General features: G+C 39.9%; 1 protein-coding gene across 6 annotated transcripts in view; it reads right to left on the bottom strand.

Annotated features, from left to right (window-relative positions):
- Positions 1-18,838, bottom strand: part of PRKD1 (protein kinase D1) — a 142,228-nt gene extending 123,390 nt beyond the window's left edge. For 4 of the 6 annotated variants that reach the window (XM_055715753.1, XM_055715751.1, XM_055715752.1 and 1 more), the window contains exon 1: positions 17,982-18,836. In XM_055715753.1, coding sequence (XP_055571728.1) covers positions 17,982-18,164 — 183 coding nt within the window. In that variant the 5' untranslated portion in view covers positions 18,165-18,836. Of the gene's footprint in view, positions 1-17,981 lie in introns of all 6 variants that reach the window. The other 2 variants (XM_055715754.1, XM_055715755.1) reach the window with 2 other exon arrangements.
- Positions 18,839-23,510: the final 4,672 nt, after the last annotated feature.

Consider the following 23,510-nt stretch of genomic DNA (forward strand, 5'->3'; position numbering starts at 1 on the left):
AGTCCTGCACAGGAACACCGCACACGCAAGGCAGACCAAAGGTATCTACTATACCAGAAAGAATCTTCTCAAAGCTCCCAGAGCGACATGCTCCCTGTGCACACACACAGATCTGTACAGAAGTCTGCTCTGCATCACTCAGACATGTGGTACACACCTCAGGCCAACACTTGGTGCAAATTTCCCACAGGTGACAAATGCCCAACGTCAACATATGCTCCTAGACCTGTAATAGACTGCACAAATAAAATCCTGTCCTTTCTCTTTCATTTTAGTAGTCACTAAGGCACCATATTGTCCCTCAAGTTCTTGGAATGCATTGGTATACATTATTAGAAGGTGAAGAAAGCAGTAAGAGGCTCTTCAAATTCTGAATACAACCAATACAAAGAAAATGACCAAGAATGAGAAAGTGAAAAGCACTTTCCAAAGAGCAACTACAGCATGAGAGAGTTCACTTTCCTCAGAGAGGACAGGAACAAGAATCAAAGTGCTGGCCTTGCAGTCCTCAATAATCTCAGAGTTGAGAAAAGGCTAAGGAAGAACCCAAATCTGCAGTTGCATTAAAAAATTAACCAGGCTGAAAAAAAACCTAGTAAGTGTACTGAACCAGGCAAATCACATGGCTTTGATTGACTTCAAACATTAAAAAGAAGATATTTCAGAAAGTGGAAACTTAGTTTAATTAAGAAGGTTGACTACAAAACAACACTATAATAAACATTTAAGGCCGGGCCAAAAAGGCACAAGAGACTGCATGAGTAAAAAGTATCAGCAACAGCAAGTACTAATTTGACTACAGTTGCATACTCAGACACGTAACTGAGGTTTGCCTGCTACTCTGGAGAAATTGGTGATATCAACAAGGTTAAATTTTTGAAAGTTATTCTTCATCAAGTTTCATTAAAAACATCACCGGAACAAAGCTTACTTACCCAGGAGAAAAAGAAATCACACAAAGTAGATGTTCTCAAAAAAGGACAACTCAGGAACTTCATCTAGCATACGACAGTCTTCAGTACTTACTTTCTAGAGAAACATTTACTTGCAGAATTTTTCCTTTACCTATTCATTGTTGTGGGATTTTAAAAAAGCACAAGTTGTCACTGTGTCTTGACATGAAACGGCAAGAACAGAAATTGGACCTTTCATTATGAATATTCTTTTGCCTGAAGAAGTGTTGTATAAAATATTGTATGGTTACATTTTCTGTACGACAGCCCTGTATCTGCCTATATTTTCATTACCAAAATTCCCGTGTTCCAAGCAGTAAGAGAAAGTTAATTCCAGAATGGAACTTGGCAAAAAAATATTCTGGTTTAAAAATTATATTTCAAAAGTAGTTCCATTCATTTCCTAGAAAAAAATATAGAAGAATCCACCTAGTTAATGTTTACAAATCTGACAGTTGTCTTACGAATTTCAGTATGCCTAGCAGGGGTTTTTGCACAATATCTGTAGTAGTCCATATGTACAATGCAAATGCATAAATATTTGTACAGACTTGTTCTCATATATAAATAACACCACAGAAAATAAAAAACTCTGTTTACTACACAAAATAAGAGAATTACAAATGAAGTAGGAGTACTCTTTTCTGTAACTATGCTATGCACACAGTATATTCTAAAATTAACAAATTTTTACTTACTATCATTATACTTTACCAAAATAATGCTAATAAAAAGCTCCTATCAGAAAAGTGTAAAGACATACTTTAAAGTGAGTTGTAATCCAATCTAACCATGGGTTTCTAGAACAGGTGAGGTTGTATATATATATGCATGTAGGAAGAAAGAATTATTATGAAGTATCTTTGAGGTATCATAGACATGTATTTGCTGAAAACTCTTGTTTAGATGCACATCTATCTCTTGTATGGTGTCTCCATTCAAATTTACTATTATGAATCTCAAAGACAACAATACTTTGTAGCAGGGTTTTAAGGGTGTCTACTCTTTTGAGGCTTTGTTTTGGGGGGTTTCTTTGCTTTTTTTTTTTTTTTTTTTTTTTCTCTCCAAAAAAAAGAACACCCCCCCCCCCAATCTGTGTTCTGTCTAAAACTGCATATTGGAACAATACCAAAAGATGCCAACACATCAATTTGTTGTGAGAAAGGGCAAGAAAAGTGATCTTGATCACATAAGAAAAATGTCAGTTAGGATCTGCCTGTCCCATAAGAGCATAGCCCAGATACTGAGATGCTAAGAGAGACAATGCAATGAAAGACATTTAGAATAATCAACTAATTTAGGAAAGCTCATTAATATTCGATCAATATTTAAGAATTTACATATAACCAGGGAACCCACACACAGCTCTTTTAATCTTGTCTGCTGAGGCAAATTAGAAGGCAAAAGAGAATCTAAGGATGCACAGTGATTTGCATCCATTTAACCTAGTATCAATAAAGCTTGATTTCCAACGCATTTGTCTCACAATTGTTTGTAAATTCTGATGTAAAATTTTCTATACTTAAGCCAGCTGAAATGTCTGTCTCCCAGATGAATTCCCTGCAACCTAGTCAGCCTGAGCTCTAAGGCAGCCTACCTTCAGTCCGGTTACTTGGCTCCTTGTTCTACCCAGATGTTGGTGTTTTTGCAAAAGAGAACCAAATTCTCTTTGACATTTCTGGTCTTCCATCAAATGTAATTGAACCCAGCCAAAAGGAAAAAAAAAAAAGGGGGGGGGGGGAGGGGAGGGGGCAGAGATGACAGAAGAATGAACATATAGAGTCTTAGCCTTTTAAAACCAAGACCTAGTTTCTATCAATACTGTCCACTCCATCCACCAGTCATTTGTTCCCACTCTCCCTCTGACCTTTCAGAGCAGCTGTGCAGTAAATTGGATCAGATAACTGATAGAAGAAAACTGAAATACATGCCTAAGTACTACATACATAATACTCAGTTCAAAAGAAAAACTAAGTGTTCTGAAAACCCAAATATTTACACACTGAGCAATTATTCTAATCACTATTATATGAAATAATGAGAAACTCAATTATGCATGAGTTGGATGAAAAGATTGTCCAGATTAATCTCCATCTATAGTTAAACAGAAACTCTGACTTACTGAACTGAAAAGACTTTGCTGTCAAATTTTTTAATACCAAGAAAAATTGTAAGCAGTACAGAACAGTAAAGTACCTCAGGGAATGGAACTATCTTTACAAATAACAGAGGATTATAATTTCTCTTTTTTAACTTTTTTCCTATTTATCTATCTTCATAGGAAACCCAAGTATGAAGATACAAATAACCATTTCAATTCTAGCTTTTCCATGGAGGTTTAAAAGACTATCAAAAAAAAAAAAAAAAAAAAAAAAAGGAAATCCATAGATTATTTTAAAAAATATAAATCCATAAAATACCATAGAAAACTAGTGTTTTCCTTCCAAAAGAAAATGAAAGATTAAATGGCATAATAAAGCACACAAGGGAAACTTCAACTGTTTGCAACTTGATGGAAATTCAATATAAAATAAATGAAACAGATTCCAGTATAAATCTGTAACCCATAGCCCCCAATATTGCCACCTAAGAAATTGCAAGAGTAAATTTAGAATATTCTATTGCACAAAACTACATACACTTAATAATGGATAGAGCTTTCTTTTTTTCTTTCTCAGGTTTTATCCCTTGTGGCTGCAGAATCATTCAGGTTGGAAGAGACCTTGGGAGGTTGTCTAGTCCAATCTGCTGCTTAAAGCAGGGTCAACACCAAATTCAGATGAATTGGCTCTAAACTAGAAAAACTAAAAGGTGCATGGGTCCCAAAAGCTGAGTGAACCTCAACATTAGGACTTTACAGCAGCATCTTTCTGATGGCTATGACAACCATATGCCCCCCTTCTGATAATAGTGGGCTCCTAAAAATAGTTTTCCAGTGAGATTTTAACTGCTCTGTGTACTTCCTCACTTACATATCAGCTGAAGTCACAAGAAATGTGAACCTGCAACAAAAAGGGTTTGGCTACTTTGTCTTGTTTCATTGGCAATGTGATAGCATCACAAATCATCATTTCTACACTTCTTTCCCCTATCCTGCTCACTTAGGGGATGACATAGCAAACTCCTTGTTCCAATGAGCAAAACAACCTGTGGGGTATAAGGTCTTCAATAATATGTTACCTATCATAAGCTTCAAAACAGAATGTTTCGCTGAACAAGGATCAAGAAGAAGAGAGGTCACCCACCCTTATCAGGCTGATGTTTCTGTATTTTTCACTAAAAAAAATTCAGTGACGTTTTACTCTGATAATATGAGAGCTATTTCTGGCTCCTTTAAAATCAGAAACCTATAAAAATTTCCAGGGCACCAACAGCTGAAGATTACTCTGGGGAAAAAAATCCTTAAAATTAGGAATTAATTAGGAATTAATTTGAAGGAATTTTGTTTAACAAAGAGAAAATAATAAAGGCGGAAAAAATCTTATTTTTCTATATAAAAAGTAAAATTTGATGTGCTAAAATGTTTCCAAAATATAAAAGTTGCATGAAAGCACCTTGATTTTTCCTGCAAACTGACATAATTTCATGCTGAGAAACACTTGAAACACAAATTTTTACATCCATATTCTGATACAACCAATACAACCACAAAAAGTTTCAAAACCATCTAGTAACACTGTCATTTCAAAGGCTGTATACATAAAAGAATTTATAAATACAAGAAATTATTTATCTTTTCTCTTCTTGAAAGGGGTAAGATATATTTTGTTGACATTTACTTTCCATTGACATTTTAGTTACATTTTTCTATTTTACAAAAACAATGCATTTTAAAAAAAAAAAAAAAAAAGAAATAGTAGTTCCTTCCACAGTGTTTCTCTGTCTGTGGAAATTACTGAAGAAGAATATCAAGAAATTACAAAGCAGAAAAATTTAACAATGTATGAAGGGCAACTTCTTTGTACCAGAAGAAACTATAATAAATACAGACTCAACTGTAGAATTGGCACACAAAATATGAGTATCTGACCCAAGAATTCATTCAGAGATTCCTAGCAAGACTTTCATGGTCAAAAATATACCTAGAAGCATATTTTATACTCCATACAAATTTCTCACACAATCTAAAACCAATCCTCAATATATGTTGTCATTAATACTACTATAATTATTGTAATCCTTTTGAATCATTATTTGCAATTAGCAAGCATCTATATACTAATAATCATAATATCCTAACATTTTAGAAACATTCTAAGGATACATTATATAAAAATTCATCAATATTTCTGGTTGTATACATACATCTTTGTACTGTAAATTCTATGATTCATTAAGAATTTCATATGTAGAAGTTTGTAAGTGATTTTTTAAAATATTTTACAAAAAGTAAACAATTCTGTTAAGATTAATCGGTCAAAATCCTGTCTTATTCATATTTGGTCCTCCTCAGTATCAATATGCCATTCAGAAAGGGAAACTAACATGTTAGGGAAGAAAGTGACTTCTTCAGTGGCATGCATGGCCAGCAGGAGTCAGAGAAATACCCAAATACACATTTCCCTGATTCTTTATTTTCTGTATAATATAATAACAAAGTTTGTAAAGCCAGTAGGGAGGTGCCTTTCAATACTGCTGAAGATGCAAACTTCAAAGTGTTGATACTAGTGTTTATGTTTATAATGCTAATACAAAGGATTATTTCCTCAATACAGGCAAAATAATGTGTCTGTAAAGAAAGCAAAAAGTTCTCTCATGCTACATTCATAAATTCTTTATATGTGTAAAGAAAGAACAAAAAAATACAGATGATTCTACTGTAAAGCTTCACATATTTCCAAACTGTTGCACAGCTGGTTGATCACCTAATTCATGAGAATCTGAATGCAAACTTCGGAATCAAATAATAGCATCTGTCATGGATTAGAAGAAATGGAATAGCCATTAACCTTCATAAATGTATTTGTAATGATCATAAAGTTCAGTCTCAATTATTATTTTTTTTTAACTCTTGTTCTATTGTTTATCTGTACTCAGGTAAGCATCACATCAGCATGGCAAGCGATATTCAATTTTGATTGAAACATGTTGGGAAAAGAAGGGGGTAACAAACCACACTAGGGCAAGATTTTTATGCACTCCTATTCAAAAGATGGAAACCAAGCTTTGGCTTGCCCTTTGTGCAGCCTCTCTCTTGCTAGATAATGATTGTTGTTGTTTTCAGAACCTCCACCTTGACTGCTGAATAGAGGGGAAAATGGTAACATTATTACACAAAAAAACTGATTTCTTAACAGAAAAAATATGCTTCCTAAATTAAATGTGTACAATGCAACTTCACTCATCAGCAATGGATGAGATAAGTTCAGTATTTTAGGGAGACCCATGAAGGCTGGGGTGGTTTTTTTCCTTCAGATCTTTTCCTGAGGCATTTCCAAATATCTTCCAGCAACATTTTACATATCGATTACTTACCCCTCAAATAAGGAACCAGACATCTGCTGACTTTTAAAACTGACCATATGAAGTTTTTTCTTCTTAGGCCATCTTTGAATAAACAGGTCTGATTTTCATTGGCTTTAAAAGTTTAAAAATTCTTGTTTCACACTTCAGTTTTCAAAAGCAATTTTATCATTATTCTCTTACCTAGGTTATATCCAAAAAAGTGAAACTTGCCAAACTGTCAGTAAAACTGCCACAAATTTGTTTTTCCCTTTGCAACATTAAGCACTTACTTCTGGGTAAACAGAGTTATTTAACAAAATTATGTAACCACAACATGAAACAGTAGCTTGAATGTTACCAAAACATTGTTAACATTCTTACATTTAAATATACAATTGCACACACAGTACCTTACAATATGTTGAGAAAACAGCAGCCAAATTCTAGCTTGGACTGTATGCCCCGATTTTACTCAGCAGCTGTCTAGCAGTCTAGGTCAGATGCCTGAATTACACACTGCAGCCATTTGATAAGAGCCTGTTAAGCATGGGAACAATGAGCAAAGGTGGTGGAGGAGGAAAAACAAGACTTAATACAACAAACACTAACTTCAGCTTTGCTGGCGTCACCTTGCCCTTCCCTCTGTGCTCCAATAGCAAGGTGAGGGCTAAATAACACATCTTTTTTCCCCACGGAACATATCTAACACGCACATGTTCTCCTTCCAAAGACAGATAAATCAAGCAAGTCCTCATCAGTTAATTTCTCAAGCAGTGCATTATCTTCCTTGAGAAATTACACATTGTTCCACTTACAGCAATCTTTGCAGCAGATGGGTGTATCACTTCGTTTTATCATTCCTTCCTTTCATCTCTGCACAGACCGACTCTTCACCATTCCAGGAGGACAGATTACTCAGCACGTCCCTCCTTGTGTGGTGGGACACAAAAAAAATGTGACACTTTTTTTTTTTTTTGAATTCATGAGATTTGAGGTCTTTATTTCATATTGAAAGGGCTGGTGGTTTTTACTATTTTTGCTAACCACAGGTTGCCATGAGGAACTTCTGTGCTATTGCCCACAACCTAAGACAGATTTCTCATTGGGTTTTCTTTGAAGATACTGCTGATAAACTGCTGGTTTTAATGCTGAGATATCATTCCGTGTGGCTTAAGATGTGGTGTAATAACCAGCCTTCCAGTACACCTTGACTGCAAAGTACTGAAGGCAGTGCCTTCTTCCCTGTACAATATACCATATAATAAGGTTCTATTTTAACACAGGCTGCTTAATACCTCTTAGGCATTAATACAACAATTGTACACGCATAAACAAAGATCAAAGGCACTGTTAGAAATAGTGGTTTCCAGATGTTTTCTACCTCCTCCTCAGTAGGTAAATTTAACTGTCAGCTATAACTTTTAATTTTTAAATACACAAATCGGAGACAAACAAGATGCTACAGATACAACACAAAGCATGAAGAAAAAAACCCACAGACTGATTAAAGCCATATATAGGTTGTCAGCTGCTGAACAAATTATAGCTGTGTCTGATAGGGGTATGCCATTACTTTAACTTGAATATTAGTTTGATTGACCATGATGAACTGCATACTGAGAATCACAGAAACACTGGAACCTCTGGAAGTTACCTAGTCTGACTACTCACTTATAGCAGGACTATGTCCAACACAAGGTTTTGTTTACCAAAGTCCAAAAAACAAAGGATAAAGTTTCCACCACCTTTCTGAATATCTGTTCCAGTACTGTGCTTCTTTCCAGGCAAAGAAGTTTTTTTCCTAATATCCAACCTGAATCTCTTTCAAACTATAATTTATAGTCCTTGCTCTTTGTTTCAACCTCTGTCACTAGCTAGAAAAGTTTAGCTTTATCACCTTTGTAATTCCTCCTGAAGTACTTACTTCACATCAAAACAAATTCAACACCAGAATACAGCTCAGAACCTCCTTGGTTTTGTGACAGTTGCCAAATAAATCAAATAGACGGAAGAAAGAGGAGATTTACATTGAATGATCGTTAAATCTAGATTAAGAACTGAAAGTCAAGACACTGGCATTTGTTTCTAGGCTTGAAAAGTGTGTCATTCTCTGGTCGAGTTCACATGGCATGAAAACAAAAAGCACAATCACAAACACAGTTTGAAGATGCACTAGAGATACGCTTCTAGATGTAGAGCACAAGTGCCCATTTCCCAAATTGTTTGACTTTACCATACTTTCTGCCTAACAATCTGTTAGCTGAACTTTTTCTGCTACAACACCTTACCAAGTTTCTTGTGACAAGAAGGCCAGCAGACATACTGTTATATGAGAAGGATAACATATAGACAGCAAAATTTAATTTACCTTGGGGAATGAGGATAAACACATAGTCAAGATTCAAAAGATACTCTCCCCTAATCTAATGTCCCCACCCCCACACAGACTCTTACCAGATTGTTTCAATTTTCACTCTACTTTTTCCTAATATTTTGTGTAGGACAGCCAACTCTTGGGGAAAAAACAGTGAAAACTATGTGGGTTTGGAACTGGACAAACTCCTACTCACATTCTACATATTTTGCTGCATTCCTTTTTTTTTTTTAGAAGTGGGTATAATAAATGTACCAGAACAAAAATTCACATATATTACAAATATCTGAAAGGTTGTATTTTATGATTTCTTCATTATTTATTATTATGTTTATGATTATTTCCCATTTTCCTAGATGTAGTTTATTTTGTATGGCAATACTAAATCCTCAGACTGATAAAATCAGCACTTACAACATTAGATAGCATAGTCAGCACATCTAGTCACATCATGTAAACAGACAGCAAAGCTGTAACGTAACCCTCCAAAGTTGATGTAGAGGGAGTTTGAACTACAGAGCAAAATGCGAAAATCATTGCAGCTAGACTGAAAACAGTGTTGATAACTCACACTGTCCTCCTTTATCAGTCAGGTTTCCTTGACCCACAGACCCTCATCTCATGTGTCAAAACTACAATTTAAAAAGTTTACATCACATAAACAGCCCTTTGCGGCCTAAGGATCCTTAAGGCTTTCAGGACTCATTCAGTCTCAATGCAGACCCTAGCCTAGCACCCATAAGTTACCCTGGTGCTGCATAAATTCCATATGGTGCTGCAAACAGGGAGGACCATGTTATATTTACCACGATGGTCCACATACATTAGTAATTTCTATTTTTATGTAAAAGGATTTCTCAGGTGGTTAAAAAAAAAAAGAGAAGGCAATATGGAAGTTACTGGGTTTAAGGATAAGCATCTCTCTCTCAGGCAAATTGCCTCATAGCCAGAATGTTGCTCCCAGTCCCAGCTGTGTCTTGTCTGCGCTTTTGCAACTGACAAGATGCTAACAAAAACTATTTCTAACACTTGGAAAAAAAAAAAATGTATTTCTCAAGGTTGACTTCTTTTTTTTCATAACTTGAGGAGAGAAGAAACAGAACAAGCTTTCAAACTGCACAGGACACGTTTGGATACAGTTCTTTTGAAGCGTACAAGATAAAGGTTTAGAGCTAGCAACCATGCTCATGGTTTGCAGCCTCTCTTCATACACCTTGTGCTCAAAATTACATTGGAAAGACCTTTTTATGCCAGTCACTAATAAAAGCCTCTAAACGCCTCTTTCCCTCTCTTAGGGAACAGCCAAGATCCAGATTAGATGAAATGTGTTCATGTTACTTTTTAAAAAAAGAATAAAATTCGGTATTTGATAAATTTTGATCAAAAAAACCAGCTATGTTCTAGCTTTAATGTCATAACACTGTTTCTGAGCTGGTTCTGACTGCAGAAGAGGCACACACAGCAGGCTATGGCTATGTAATAGACAATCACGGTATCTATGTACATGTTGCATGGTAGGAGAAGTGAAAGCTTACCTCTTGATCAAGTTTTCCTCAGGTGAAAAAGGAGACTTACAAACAACAAGCAAAAGGAAGTCACAAATACACAGAGGAAGTCAAAGTAAAAAAATCCAGTGTATATCACTGTCTGTGTCTAACTTTATGTCTATGCATACATATATCACTGTAATATGTCCACACTACTACCTCTACATTATAGGGTGATACACTACACTGCCTTCCTAACCTTCACATGTTGTTCCAGCAGACAAAACCAGAAGAGCATTTAGAAGCAAAAATCCACTTCATGAAGTAGCTGACTTGAAGTGCATACTTCAAGGGTTTATACTTTAAAAGTTCGAAGACGACAGATACATACAAGTTATTTTAATCTTATACACGTTTTTTGAGTGACATCAAGTCTGTCATCATCTTAAACTGTTACATGGATAGAAATATTTAAAAGAAGAGTCCCAAAAAGCAAGAGATCATTTAGCAGTACTAAAAGTCTTGTATGAGGAAGAAGAAAGTTGAAAGCCTGTGAAAGAAATCTGGTTTGGTCGGCAAAAACCTGGACATTCACAGGGCCATCACAAGCCAGAAGGATGTAAACAAAGGTGATGGCTGCGTAGGGCACTGAGAATTTCATGCTGGGCATCCAAGCTTACCCCAGCGAGTGTCCCACCAGCCAAGCACAGAAAGGCATTGTTTCAGAAGCGTTCTCTCCCAAAGCTGTAAAGCACAATGAACGTAACATGTATGGGAAGAAAATCACTGTCAAAGATAGGGGGGAAGATATCTCAATGAAATGGGGTTTTATTTTTTTTTAATTCTCATATATGCCACATTCTTTTGGAGTTAATGAGACACGACAAAAACATTAGGTAGCTTTTCTAGCAGAGCCTCTATGATCAACCCTGTATAAGAGACACAAGTCTGACACTGAAAAATGAAACAAATATTTTACTGGAACACACCCTACAACAGATTTCAAATCTGTCCCAAAACTGACAATTTGACATTTTGCAAGAAGCATATAGCATCTCCAGAAGACAATTTGAAAGAGAAGTCCTCCTCCAAGTGGCACGAGCCAAGTACAAGTAAATTGCTAGCACTGAGTAAAGACACATATACATTGTGTTGTATGAAGACCAATCAAGTATTTCTAGAGAATAGAACACCTACACTTTGCATAAACACTTGGGAGAAAGATTTTGTTTATATACTATATTGCACCTGTATAATTGAAGCCATATTACATAATGTCAACATAAACCTATCTGATGTCAATCAGAGGGCAAAGTCAACAAGTTAGTGATGGCCTGTACATTATACAGAAGTAATTTTAAACAACCTACAAAATACACATGTGCTCATCACAGGTTGCTCGAGACAGACAACTCTTATTATCAATGTAATTAATTTGTCTTTATCAGTTGTAGTTCTTAATTTCACATAGCTTTACCTCAAAAATTCCACAGATGTCCTGAAAATAATTGCTAGCATAGTCACTTAAAAATAAAACAAAAAAAACCCCAACACAATACCAAGGGGAGGGGGAAAAAAAAAAAAAAAAAAAAAAAAAAAGGCAAACATCCATTTGGCAAATGTTTTTCATTGAAATAGTTTAATCTACAAAATATAGTAAAAATAAGAAACCAGAAGTAACAACAGGCAGGCTTCGAGAACTGTGCTTGGTTCCTTACAGGTAACCAGAGTATAACACACATGGTACCCATACAGCCAGATTTTGTCAAACACAGGAAAAAAGAAAAATCTAGAGAAGAGCAGTTTTGGATGTCTGTGAGGGATTTCCAGAAATCACAGGAAAAAAACCTTTGGACAAAGTCTGCACAAATCCACACTGGGATTTGACACATACCAGGCTTTTCACACATAATCCACAGCACAGATCACCCTTTACAAGCAGTAAAATCACCGCACTTTCAGGATGCAATGAGCTTTTTGTGTGTTCTCAGGTCACCCATGTGGTTTATGCCCAATAAGTTTTGTATCAGACAGATAAACCAGACCTCAGGTATTTCAAATTCACTGAGCATTTACGCATTTCTGTCTGGGAAATGTTGCAGCTTCATTAATAAATTCTATCCCTTCTCTGGCAATACAGCTGCATATTATCAGCAATGAGAAAAGCATCTCATACACTTATTCATCTACTTCTATAAAATCATTATGGAAATTATGTATTTCCTGGGGGAATCATCAGTAGAACTAACACAAGATCAACATATGACTCCTTTTGTAATGCCTTTAAAAATTAAAATGTCATCTGCTTTGGTTACAAGCCTGTCCTCTATCCAAAGCCCCATTTTACTTCTTATTTTATGAAAATTCATTCGATATCCCTCAATCTCTGTCGAGGCATTTCTCAAGTGCTATAGATAAGTTTGTGGCATTATATCCATTTTTCTCGTCTGCATCACTGACAGGATAGATTAACAAAGTTAGCACTTCTTTAAAATCCTACAGTTTCTTTAAATTCAGACTGACTCCCTTTCATCAAAGTTATGCCTTTCCTAGTGTTTTCTCACACATTCTCCATAAGTAATTTTAACTAATATACAAACTGATGTTACATACATTGACTTACAGTTTCCAGGGTGGAGAATAATAAATGCAAAGTCAATAAAAGATTAAACAGTAAACACCAAAAGTCTCACTTGAGTTTGTAAGAGTGAGATTGTTAGAAAAGTACTTTCACTTTGCAATATGTTTATATGCATAAGGACAAGGCACCTCACATTCCTCTAATGATATTTAACAACTTGGTGTTTTCACAACACAGGCAGAAGGAAGCGTTCAGTGCAAAGACTCACTTTAGGAGAAAAAAAAAGCTTAATATTTTGTTACCAGCATACACCAATTGAAGACTCCGTGAGAATGTAACTTTAACCAATAAATAGCAAATCTGTACTAACTTTTCCAGAACATTTGAAGACTACAGCCAAAAATGTAGTGGATATACAAAATGCCTATGCCGGTGTGTTTGACTGAAGGTATATGAGCTTTGGTCAGCAATGTAACAACCTGTCACAGTTTCTCTGTTTACCCTGAGGCTGAAAATCTTTCTAGTATACTATTGACCCTGACTCCCTATCCCACTCCAAAGGAAATTATTTCATTACCACCAGGCTCTTGTTTATTTTTAGGAGTTTGTAAATTGCAGTGCGGCAAAATATATTATCCATATAAACACACCTTGTATGTTCTCCATGGCCACTCAAAACCCCTGCAGAAAAGGTTTAGCATATCTTCTTGTCAACCTTTAGAAAAGCTCCTTTCTTCACTCAAAGCAAAAGTTTAAAGATTCCAGCCTGAGAAAAAAAACCTAAGCTTATTTTATCTATTTAAGTTAGATTCCTCTTACCAAGGACAACCAGAAGCACAGGTGGATGCATACCTGTTACTGAACACGTTTGGTTCCATTCTCAGGAATACTTTTAAAAGGCTTTTGGTTTCACTTGTGACGATTCTCTTAATTTAACACTGAAAACCTTACATAAAGATTAATCTGGGCACCGTATTCCAGCTGCAGTATGCCACCTGAACTACCTTTTTGCTACTTTTTTGTCCCTTACCCTTCCTGAAATGGCCTACTTCCTGTTTATTACTTTTTTCCCCTCCTACTTTGAAATTTCAGAATTATGCAACCCAGTGAACCATCTATAACACTATTTTTATAAACCAGTCTGAACTACACATTGCCTACACAGATCAGATTTTGTTTCCTCTGTTTCAGATCAAACTATTTTTTTCTTGTATTTGTTGTCTATGTTTCCTATTCCTTGCAACTTCTCTGCCTTCAAATGCCGGAGGCCTAGCCAACATCTGATGTTAAGGCTGACCTAAGGGGTATTTTATAAAACCCACATTCTCAAGTCAAATAATGTTACATTATATATTTACTCAAGAACTCCAAGTTTTCAAAATTTGGCAATGCCACTACAGTAGCCCAACACATCGTATGTGAGGTATAACGACTGCAAAGAATTTCAACAAACAGAAAATATAAATAATAACTAGTTTCCCCTTTGAATTAAAATTGTATGACTTTGTATAAAAAAAAATATCTTTAAAGATTCCTTCCTTCATCTTGCGCTAGTAAAAAGTCTTTGGCAACACAATGACTGCAGACAATTAAAATCAGGCCACGTCCTTACTCAGTGCACTTTTGCCCTGAAGAAGTGGGTCTCGTGTCTGCAGCTAACCCAAAATGGCCAATAACTCAAACTATTTCTCTTCAGAAAACAAAGACTGTATTTTACAATATCCTCCCACTGTTCCTGCGGGGGAGGCAGCCTAGAAGTCAGCGACACATTTTGCAGCTGATCCTCATTTCTTGTCAACCACATCATCATTTAAATGCTAAAATCCCATTTCAATTGAAGAAAAATGACCCCATGTGAACAAGTCTCAAGGTTTTCATGCCAATGGTTCTAAGAAAGACAAACAAAATACACAAATGCAAAGGAATCAAATTTCATTGTCTTCTAGGCAGTTAACAGATTTAAATGTTTTGGAATTTATGCCTGAAACTGGTACGTACCACTCCATCTTCAGAGCTGTTAAGATTTCCATAGAGTTATCTCAGGATGAAATTTCTGAAAGAACGCCTCTCATGGACAATGAAGAAAAAGACACCCTTTTGCTCATTCAATTTTTTACATCATATACAGGCAGAATATTAATGTAATTACATTCTCTACCCAAATTAGAAAAACCTAACCTTTGCACTTCAGATGCTGTTTAAAGTCCACTAGTGTAAATATATGCAAATGTGTGTTTGTTTATATCTAAAGATAACCTTATAAAACTGTCATTGCTATGTATAATTTACATAATATGCACGTGCATGCACATATTTATTACTTATAACTAAAACCATATAAAGATATAGAAATAGTGGTTTTACACATACATACACACATGCACACCTAAATACATCTCTACACACACCCCCTCCATATTAACATTCTCAGGCCTAAATAATGGTCCACTCTGCACACTGTGAGCAGCTTAGTTCAACATAAATTTTGAATACCACTAAATTAAGTTGGTGTATAAATCTCTGCACTATAAGGGTCACAAATATCTTGAGTCAGGTATAACCACATTACTGTGGAAGAGGCTCTCTATAAACAGATCATCTGACACTGATACTAAAGGAATTCAGCACAATCCTAAAAATAAAGTTGTGTACGAGGGGACTGCTTTAATATTTAACAGCACGCCACAGAAACAGAGTTGATTTTAGCAGTCTAACATGACAGCCAAAGACAAAAACAAAATCACATATTCTCATCCTTATATATTGCTTAAGCAATCCAAACCGCACAGAGACTTTGGGACAAAAATGTTACCTGGAAGGCCACTACTTTACAGACCCAAAGAAATTTGAAAATACTGTGGTATTTCAATAAACAATACTTTTTACAGTATAGTCTCCTGCTTGAATGTGATAAGCGAGTACATCTTTCTCATAAAAATCCAGGGTAAACTATGCTTCAAATTATTTCAGGAGAAGAGAAAAACACAAATCTGCAACACACAAAAGTTAACTTGTAACAGTTCTAGGTACTACATAATGTCTTTGAAAAGCAGGTCTCTGCCACTATGCTAGGTAACTTCGTATATGTAACCATCCTATCATGTTTAGTAAAATTGTTAGTGAAGTCACGTATACAAATATACTTGAAGGTTTAAGCCTAAAACAGAGATTCTGAGGACCAAATAACACAAATTAAACTACAGAGCAGAGGAGGTAGAGGCCACCACTTGACAAGGGAAAAAACAAAACAAAACAAAAACAAAACAAAAAAACCCAAACAACCACAAAGTCTGTCTGTCTTCCCATTTTCCCTTTCTGCCACTTTCTTCTCAACAAGAGCTTTGGGAAAGCAAAGCAGATATTTGGGCTTCGAGAAACTGACTAGAAGAAGGTTCCTTATTCAAGTGTGCTCTGCAGAGAAGCAGCTAAATGATACTTTTTTATGTAGTCAAGAAAATGCAACAAATTCAAATGTTCAAAATTTTTATGTCAGTATTTAGTCACCTAAATCCAACTCTATAAGCACAAGCCAACAACGTACCATTGTCTAAAGAAAATGAGATGTGCTAGCAAACGAGGATTGGAGTCAAGTTTACAGTAAACCCCTGAAATGAATAAACTACTGAAGCACAAAAATATGCATACAGCAATCTTAACACTTCCATTACTACTAGCACAATAACTTATGAATGGTGAAGTATTAAAAGTATTTAAGTTGTTTCTGACATGTATGTGACCAAGTTAACAAGCTCTGGCCTAGCTCTGAAAGCAGATATGGTAATGCTAAAAAGAAGGGTACACCCTTCTTCAGAATCGATTAAAGCACGTAACCATTTCTTAAACTACAAAAAATACAAAATTTAGAAATGAACATGCATATTTGATACTTTTTTGAAAACTTCACTAGTTGCTCTTCAGAAAAAAAGGAAATTCTGCTATTTAGTGAAGTTCAGATTGATGGGCTCTACAAACTGACATAAGGCAAAGCTCTCAACTTTGAAAATAAAAAAAAATATCCCCGCCTGAAATTACTTCCCTTCAGTAAAGACAGGGGGGAAGCCCAACTTTTCCCATCATAACCATCCTGAATATTTAGTCTTTTTATTTATTCTTTGCAATCACGACGTAACTTTCACGTGGGTCTTCCACACCGCACACACCGGTAAGGCAGAACTTTATTTCAGCGTGCCACACGCTCGGTACCACACCGAAATGGGAGAAGGCAAGGGACGGCGCAGATTCAGGCGCCGGCGAGGTGGCTTCAGCGGCTGGCCCAACCCTGAGCAGTACCTGCGCCTGCCGATGCCACCGCTCCGCAGCGACGCGGGCCGCCCCCGCGGGCGGTGCCACCTCGTTCCCCGGGGTCAGCGCTGCAGCCGGCGGCGCCCCCCGCCCGGCGGCCGACCCACCGCCGCCCGCAGCAGCTGCCAGCGAGGGCTGACTCAGCCCCCCCCCCCCCACCGCGGCCACCTGCCAGCTCCCGGGGCTGGCACCCAGCGCCAGCAGGTCCCTCTGCCCCCGGCGCGGCGCCCACCCCCGCGGCTGGCACCGGCCCACGGCGGGCAGCGCCGGCGCCGCTGCGGTGCCCCCCGGCCCGGGCTGCCCGGCACGGCGGCGGGCGCGCCGCTGTGAATCCTGGGCTCTTGGGGCTGGTTTTTCCTTGTTGCTGTTTGCCTTTTTTTTTTTTTTTTTTTTTTTTTTTTTTTAGTGTAAAGTTTCCTCTGCCAGCAGAGGCCGGGACAGCGCGCGGACTGCCCCAGGGCGCCGCGCTGCCATCGCAGCTGACAGGTTTTCTACCCGCCACCCCCCCCCACCCACCCCGCCCCCCCGCCGCCTTCCGCAGCATTAAAAAGCGGGCAGATAGATCCGGCTGGGGTTTGTTTTAAACAACAGTTATTAGCACAGCTAATTGCACCCACTGCCAAACAAAATAAGAGTCAAGCTGGCATGCGAGCATCCCGCATGGAGCCTCCTCGGCACCGGGGGGGGGCGGGGGCGGCAGAGACACGGGGAACTTCCGATCGGTGTCGCCAGCCCCGGGAGGCCGAGGAGCGGAAAGTTCGCTGCCACCAACAGCGCTGCCGGCAGCGGCTGCGGCGGGCGGCGGCGGGAGGGGGCTCGACTCCGGGGGTCCTTCTTACCTTCTGGTCGACGATGGAGCAAGCCATTTCCCGGACGTGGGCAAGACTGAAGTCCCCCGAGGAGTCCTGCAGCAGCAGCACCGGCTCCCGGCTCAGCCCGATCTGGAGGTGGAAGGCGACGCCGCCGCCGGCAGCAGCCCCCGGCAGCGGGCTGGGCGGCCGGAGCAGCGGAGGGGCGCTCATTGAAAACTTCCCGCCGGAGCCGCCGCCGAAGCCGAGGGGTCGGGGACGCCGCAGGAGAGGCGGGCGCCGCGGCGGAAAGTTTGCGGCCGCCGCGGAGGAGCCGGGCGAGTTCCCCCGCGAAGTTTCAGGGAAGTCGCACCGCGCTCCTCCCGGGTGAAAATGGCGAGGGGAGGGGGGGCGGCGGGCCGGGAGGATGCAGACAGGAAAAGGCGGTGAGAGAGACGCGAAGGGCGAGGGGGGAGCCCGGCCCAGCGCGCCGAGGAGGTGCCGCCGCTCCGGCTGTTGGCGCTGTGCGCGGCGCGGGGGCGGGACGGGCCGCGCCCTCCGCCGGGACGGGCCCACCGCCCAGCTGGGCCGGGCCGCGCCGCTCCGCCACCACACGGCGGCGGCTGCCCCCCCCCGCGGCGGGAGCTCGCCTCGCCTCGGTTCCCAGTGTCCCGCCCCGGCCCAGTCACTGGGCTGCGGGGGGCCGAGCCTCAGCTTCCCCCGTCACCCCCGTCGGGCAGCACCTCAAAGCCGCCTTCGTCCCGCCTCGCCCGGTCCTCTGCGCCTCCCGGGCCGCAGGTGGAGGCCGGCCCTGAGGAGAGTCGGGGTTTGCCCTCGCTGTCGGGCAGCACGGCGGCCTCCGCCGGGCGGGTGGCGGGTGCGGCCCCCCAGGACGAAGAGAAGTGCCGGGGCAGCGGGAGCCCGGCCGCGCCGCCTCCTCCAGCAGCCCCCGCAGGGCTGGGGGAAACAGCAGGGGAGGGCTCGCACCCACCTCTCCTCCAAACCGCCCTCCAGCTTCACCTGCCCTCTGTCCTGAGGAGGAGCTCCCTGCCACCTAAAACCGGGACGAGTTATCTCTCCCAGCCTTCAGGATCAGTGCAAGACCCATCTGTTTGCGCAAGCAGCACCGGTGGCAGGCAGCGTTTGCTCTAGAAGTCCATCACTAATCTCCACTTGGAAATCTGTGAAGGCAATGGGAACATGAACTGAAAATATTTTAGGTACAAAGAGAAACTCCTCAGCTGTATGTGTGGCACCTGTAATGATGGCAGTACTAAATGTATGTTTCTAAGTACAGTGTTTGATGAAATTTACAACCTGTTTCTTTACAGACTGCTTTTCTGACCAAATGCACAGCTGCAGTGTTGTTTCGTTTTGATCAGCTGTCATATTAGGACCTATTTTTCTATTGTCAGCTCACTTACCATCTGGGATTTGCACGTGCACAGCACCTTACTATCTATATAAGTTTTGAATCCCTTTTGTTGGTGAATGTTCCTTTGAAATTGCTGCATTTTAATCTGCATCTTCTACAGACTACCAAATCTGCTGCAAACGTCAGCACTCTAGAATGAGATGATTACAAGGCCCACTTAGTTGACTTTTTCTTATTACCTGAGGAGTAATACTTGTCTTCAACCATATTCTTTGGTTTTGCTGTTGAAAGTCATACTTAATTTTGCTGTTGTCTGCAGTATTTCTTTAGGAACTAATCAGTTTCAGTACAGTAGTGTACCCTGGCTATGCTGGTTAAGCGTTGCAACGGGCTCTTTCCTCACAGCTTCCCACATACTAGATATTTTGGTGTTTGGATATTTTGCAGCATGTATGTTTATACTCCCAGGTCATAGCCTGCTGAGGCATTATAACTTCTGCAAGCTTCCAATGATCCCATAGTCCAGCCAGCTTTTCTGTACAGGAGTCAGCATGGGATAATTGCAAGGTCCATGGCTGAATCTGTAGCAGGAAGGGCATATGAGGTCCAGGTGCCATCCCTGATTGGCTGTCATAAGTTCAAATGCAAGGCAAGCACCACATCAGGTAGCTGGTGGTAGTTTCTTTTCTTCGAGCTGCAGTTCCTACTTCTCCCCTATTGAAAGAAAAACATTAGAAGATCCTGCAGCCTTGCTTCATTGTTCAGGTGATCTTTGAATGCAGTAAAGTGTCACCAGCTACTCTCTGAGTGTGTCTTCCTTACAGCTTGCTGTGGCAAAAGCAGATGTGGCTTTGATGGCAACATGGGTGGTGAGTTCTCCCCCTCTCTCCTGCCTTTGCCATATTTAATTACAGGATCACGTGATGATATTTGCTTTCAAGGGAAAGAGTGGAAAAATGACAGCTGTATATGACCTTAGCTACTATACACTGTGTTACAGCTCTTTTGCCACTCTTAAAGTAACCAAAGAGGAGAGGTAGCAGTGGCAATGCTGGGAATTGTATATCCTTGGTTTTCTCATCTATGCGATATCTAGTGATAAAGCTCATAGGTTGTGACTCACCCACAGGCCCACATCCTCTGTGCAGACATTGACACAAGTTTTTCTTCAAAAAGAAAGATTACAGTGTTTGAAAACAAAGTTGTAGGTTTCTGAGTTGTTTGATTAGTGTATCGGCCATGTTGGATACACCTTTGTAACCAGAATACTTGAGGGCAGGACTTCTTCAGCATTGTCAGCCAGTCATATACAAATGCTGTTTATAAAAGGTTTCAGTGAAATCACATGATGTGATCCTGAGTACAACCTGGCCTGTTGTACTGACTGAAATGTCATCTATTTCATGATCCTTCCAGATGGGAGAATTATTGTGCTGATGCCAAGGAGGGGGAAAGACTGTCCGCAGCAGTCTGTTCTCTTCCCTGTGACCTGATACAGTGTGTGTGCCTGGTTGAGCTGATCTGTACATGCACAGCTGGAAAAACTGCTGGAAGTTTAGGTTTCACTGTACCTGTGCAGATCAATTAAGCAGTACATAAGCTGCCATTTGAACTTGCAGGGCAAAAAATTACTTTGCCGCACACAGTTTATGCATCTACCTACATACAGGAAGAGGGCAGTCAGCAGAGGATGTCAGTGGAACATCACATTTTGAAAACTTTTCCCAGGTGCACCCAAAGTATAGTTGCTGTAATGTTACTTCTAATTACTCTGTATTACTGCTGTATGAAGGGTGAATGGTGGTCTCTGTAGGTTCTCATGGACTGGACACTTGACCCTCCACTTCAATGCCTTTCTGAAACTGTTATCTTTCTTCTGTTCTTTCAGCTTACTACCTTGTACAGATGGAATTCTATTCTCTTCATTGGGAATAAGAAACATCCCCTTCAAGAAGTTTTTTGTTGCTTTCTGCTTTTCTCTATCTGTGATGTAACTAGTCCTTTTTGAGGATCCAGGTTTACATTTATTTTTCTGCACTTTAACACAAGCAATTACATAGTGCATATATTTTAATTAAAAACCCAAACAAACCACAAACACCTAGCCAAGAATAATCCAGGATATGCCCAAACAATGGAGAATATTCTACAAGGTGGTTTCTTTCATATAGGTAACTTTAGTTTTTAGGTCAAATTTGTTGACCTAAAATTCAGTTCTGATATGTTTATGTAGAGTAGAACACAGCTGATTACAATGAGATGATTACTACTGGCATTATGAGGCATGTAGTGGAGTATCATACCTAATTCTGGGATCAGTATTTTGAAAAATAAGTTGCTCGGCAGTATACTCAATAGTATAGTGAATCTTGTCAAGGAGAAAAGCATAGGACTAAAGCAGAGAAAGCAGTAAGAAGCAGCAGTCTCTGGAAGCTGGATAGAAAGTGAGACTGGATATAAAGCTCAAATTTAAAATAATGAAAATTATTAGTTATTAGAATGAATAAGCAAAGAAAATTACAGAGAACCTTTTTTTAATGTTTTCAAATTTAGACTAAGAGTTTACTCACAATGTTTTTGGGCTCAGTACAATTAGCACAGCCCTTCTTTGTTTCCCAGGGTCAGAGTGGAAGATAATTGCCTTTAGCTGTTTGTTATGTTCTTAATGGGATCCAAAAAAGACAGGCAGATTTTGACAGCACACACAAATTCAAAAGTATAAAGATAGTGATCTATCCATCTTCTTTGAAAGAAACGTATGTTTTCTACCTCAGAAGGAAGGCATTGACTGTCCAGGAAGAAAGTGAATTGGCATAAACCCTTTGTTCCTTAAGTCACTTCTACTTGTTCATCTCTTCTGGTGTCCATAGGATGTTCCACACAGCAGGAGCCTGTGGAAGACTGACTTTTCCAAGCCACTGCTGAAGATAATAACAGCTTTTCATCCTTCAAAATTTATCTCCTCAACCTGCAAGAACAGATCAAATGTTAAAGTAGGCACAGACACATTTTGTTGCTGAACCAGGCCGATACACATTTTTGCATTCTACCACTAATATTTTTGTTTCCCTCATCTCACCCATTCCTGAACCACATACATAAACTTCTAGCCTTACTGCTTTGGTCAGGCATCCCAATGCCATTTTTTCAAACAGTCCAGCTTCTTGGCGTATTGACTTGCATACAGGGTACAGTCCATAATGAGCTCCAGGTCTCTTCCTGCTAAGTAATTATTTTGCTCCTATTTCTGTATATCTGAAGTTGATTATTCCTGCACAAGCATCCTACATTGCACATATCTGTATAAAAACCCGTCTTGTTTTTCCAGGCCGTTACGCCAATTTGTTAAGATCATTTGAATTCAAATCACAAGTGCTTTCACAGCATTTGCAGGCTATCTCCTTCTTGTATACTCCACGAGCTTAAAAGGTATAGTCATTACTCAAGTCATTAGTAAAGTCTTGAATAAAACAGGATGAAGTACAGACTCCCACAGAATTCTGTCATGCTCATAGTCTTTGGGTGTTATTACCTAACTAGTTTTAGTTTTGTGTCCATTTTATAGTATTTTCTTCCCATCCTGGTTGGCTCAGAAGAATGGTTTATGAGGCTCCATCAAAAACCTTATCAGTCTGAATACATCACACCTATTGCTTATAGAATCATTTAGGTTGGAAAAGACCCGTAAGATCATCAGTTCCAACCATTAACCCAGGACTGCCAAGTCCACCACTAAACCATGTCCCTGAGCACTGCATCTACAGGTTTTTTAAACACCTCCAGGGATGGTGATTCCACCAACCCCCTGGGCAGCCTCGTCCAGTGCTTGACCACCATTTCAATGAAGAAAATTTTCCTAATATCCAATCTAAACCTTCCCTGATGTAACTTGAGGCCGTTTCCTCTTGTCCTGTCACTGGTTATCTGGGAGAAGAGACCTACACCCACCTGACTACAACCTCCTTTCAGGTAGTTGTAGAGAGCGATAAGGTCCCCCCTGAGCCTCCCCCTCTCCAGGCTAAGCACCCCCAGGTCCCTCAGCCGCTCCTCATAACACTTGTGCTCCAGACCCTTCCCCAGCCCCGTTGCCCTTCTCTGGACACGCTGCAGCCCCTCAATGTCCCTCCTGAAGTGAGGGGCCCAGCACTGAACACAGGAGCCGAGGTGCGGCCTCACCAGTGCCCAGTACAGGGGGGCAATCACTG

This window comes from Falco cherrug, chromosome 7 (genome assembly GCF_023634085.1).
Source record: "Falco cherrug isolate bFalChe1 chromosome 7, bFalChe1.pri, whole genome shotgun sequence".
Classification (NCBI taxonomy): domain Eukaryota; kingdom Metazoa; phylum Chordata; class Aves; order Falconiformes; family Falconidae; genus Falco; species Falco cherrug.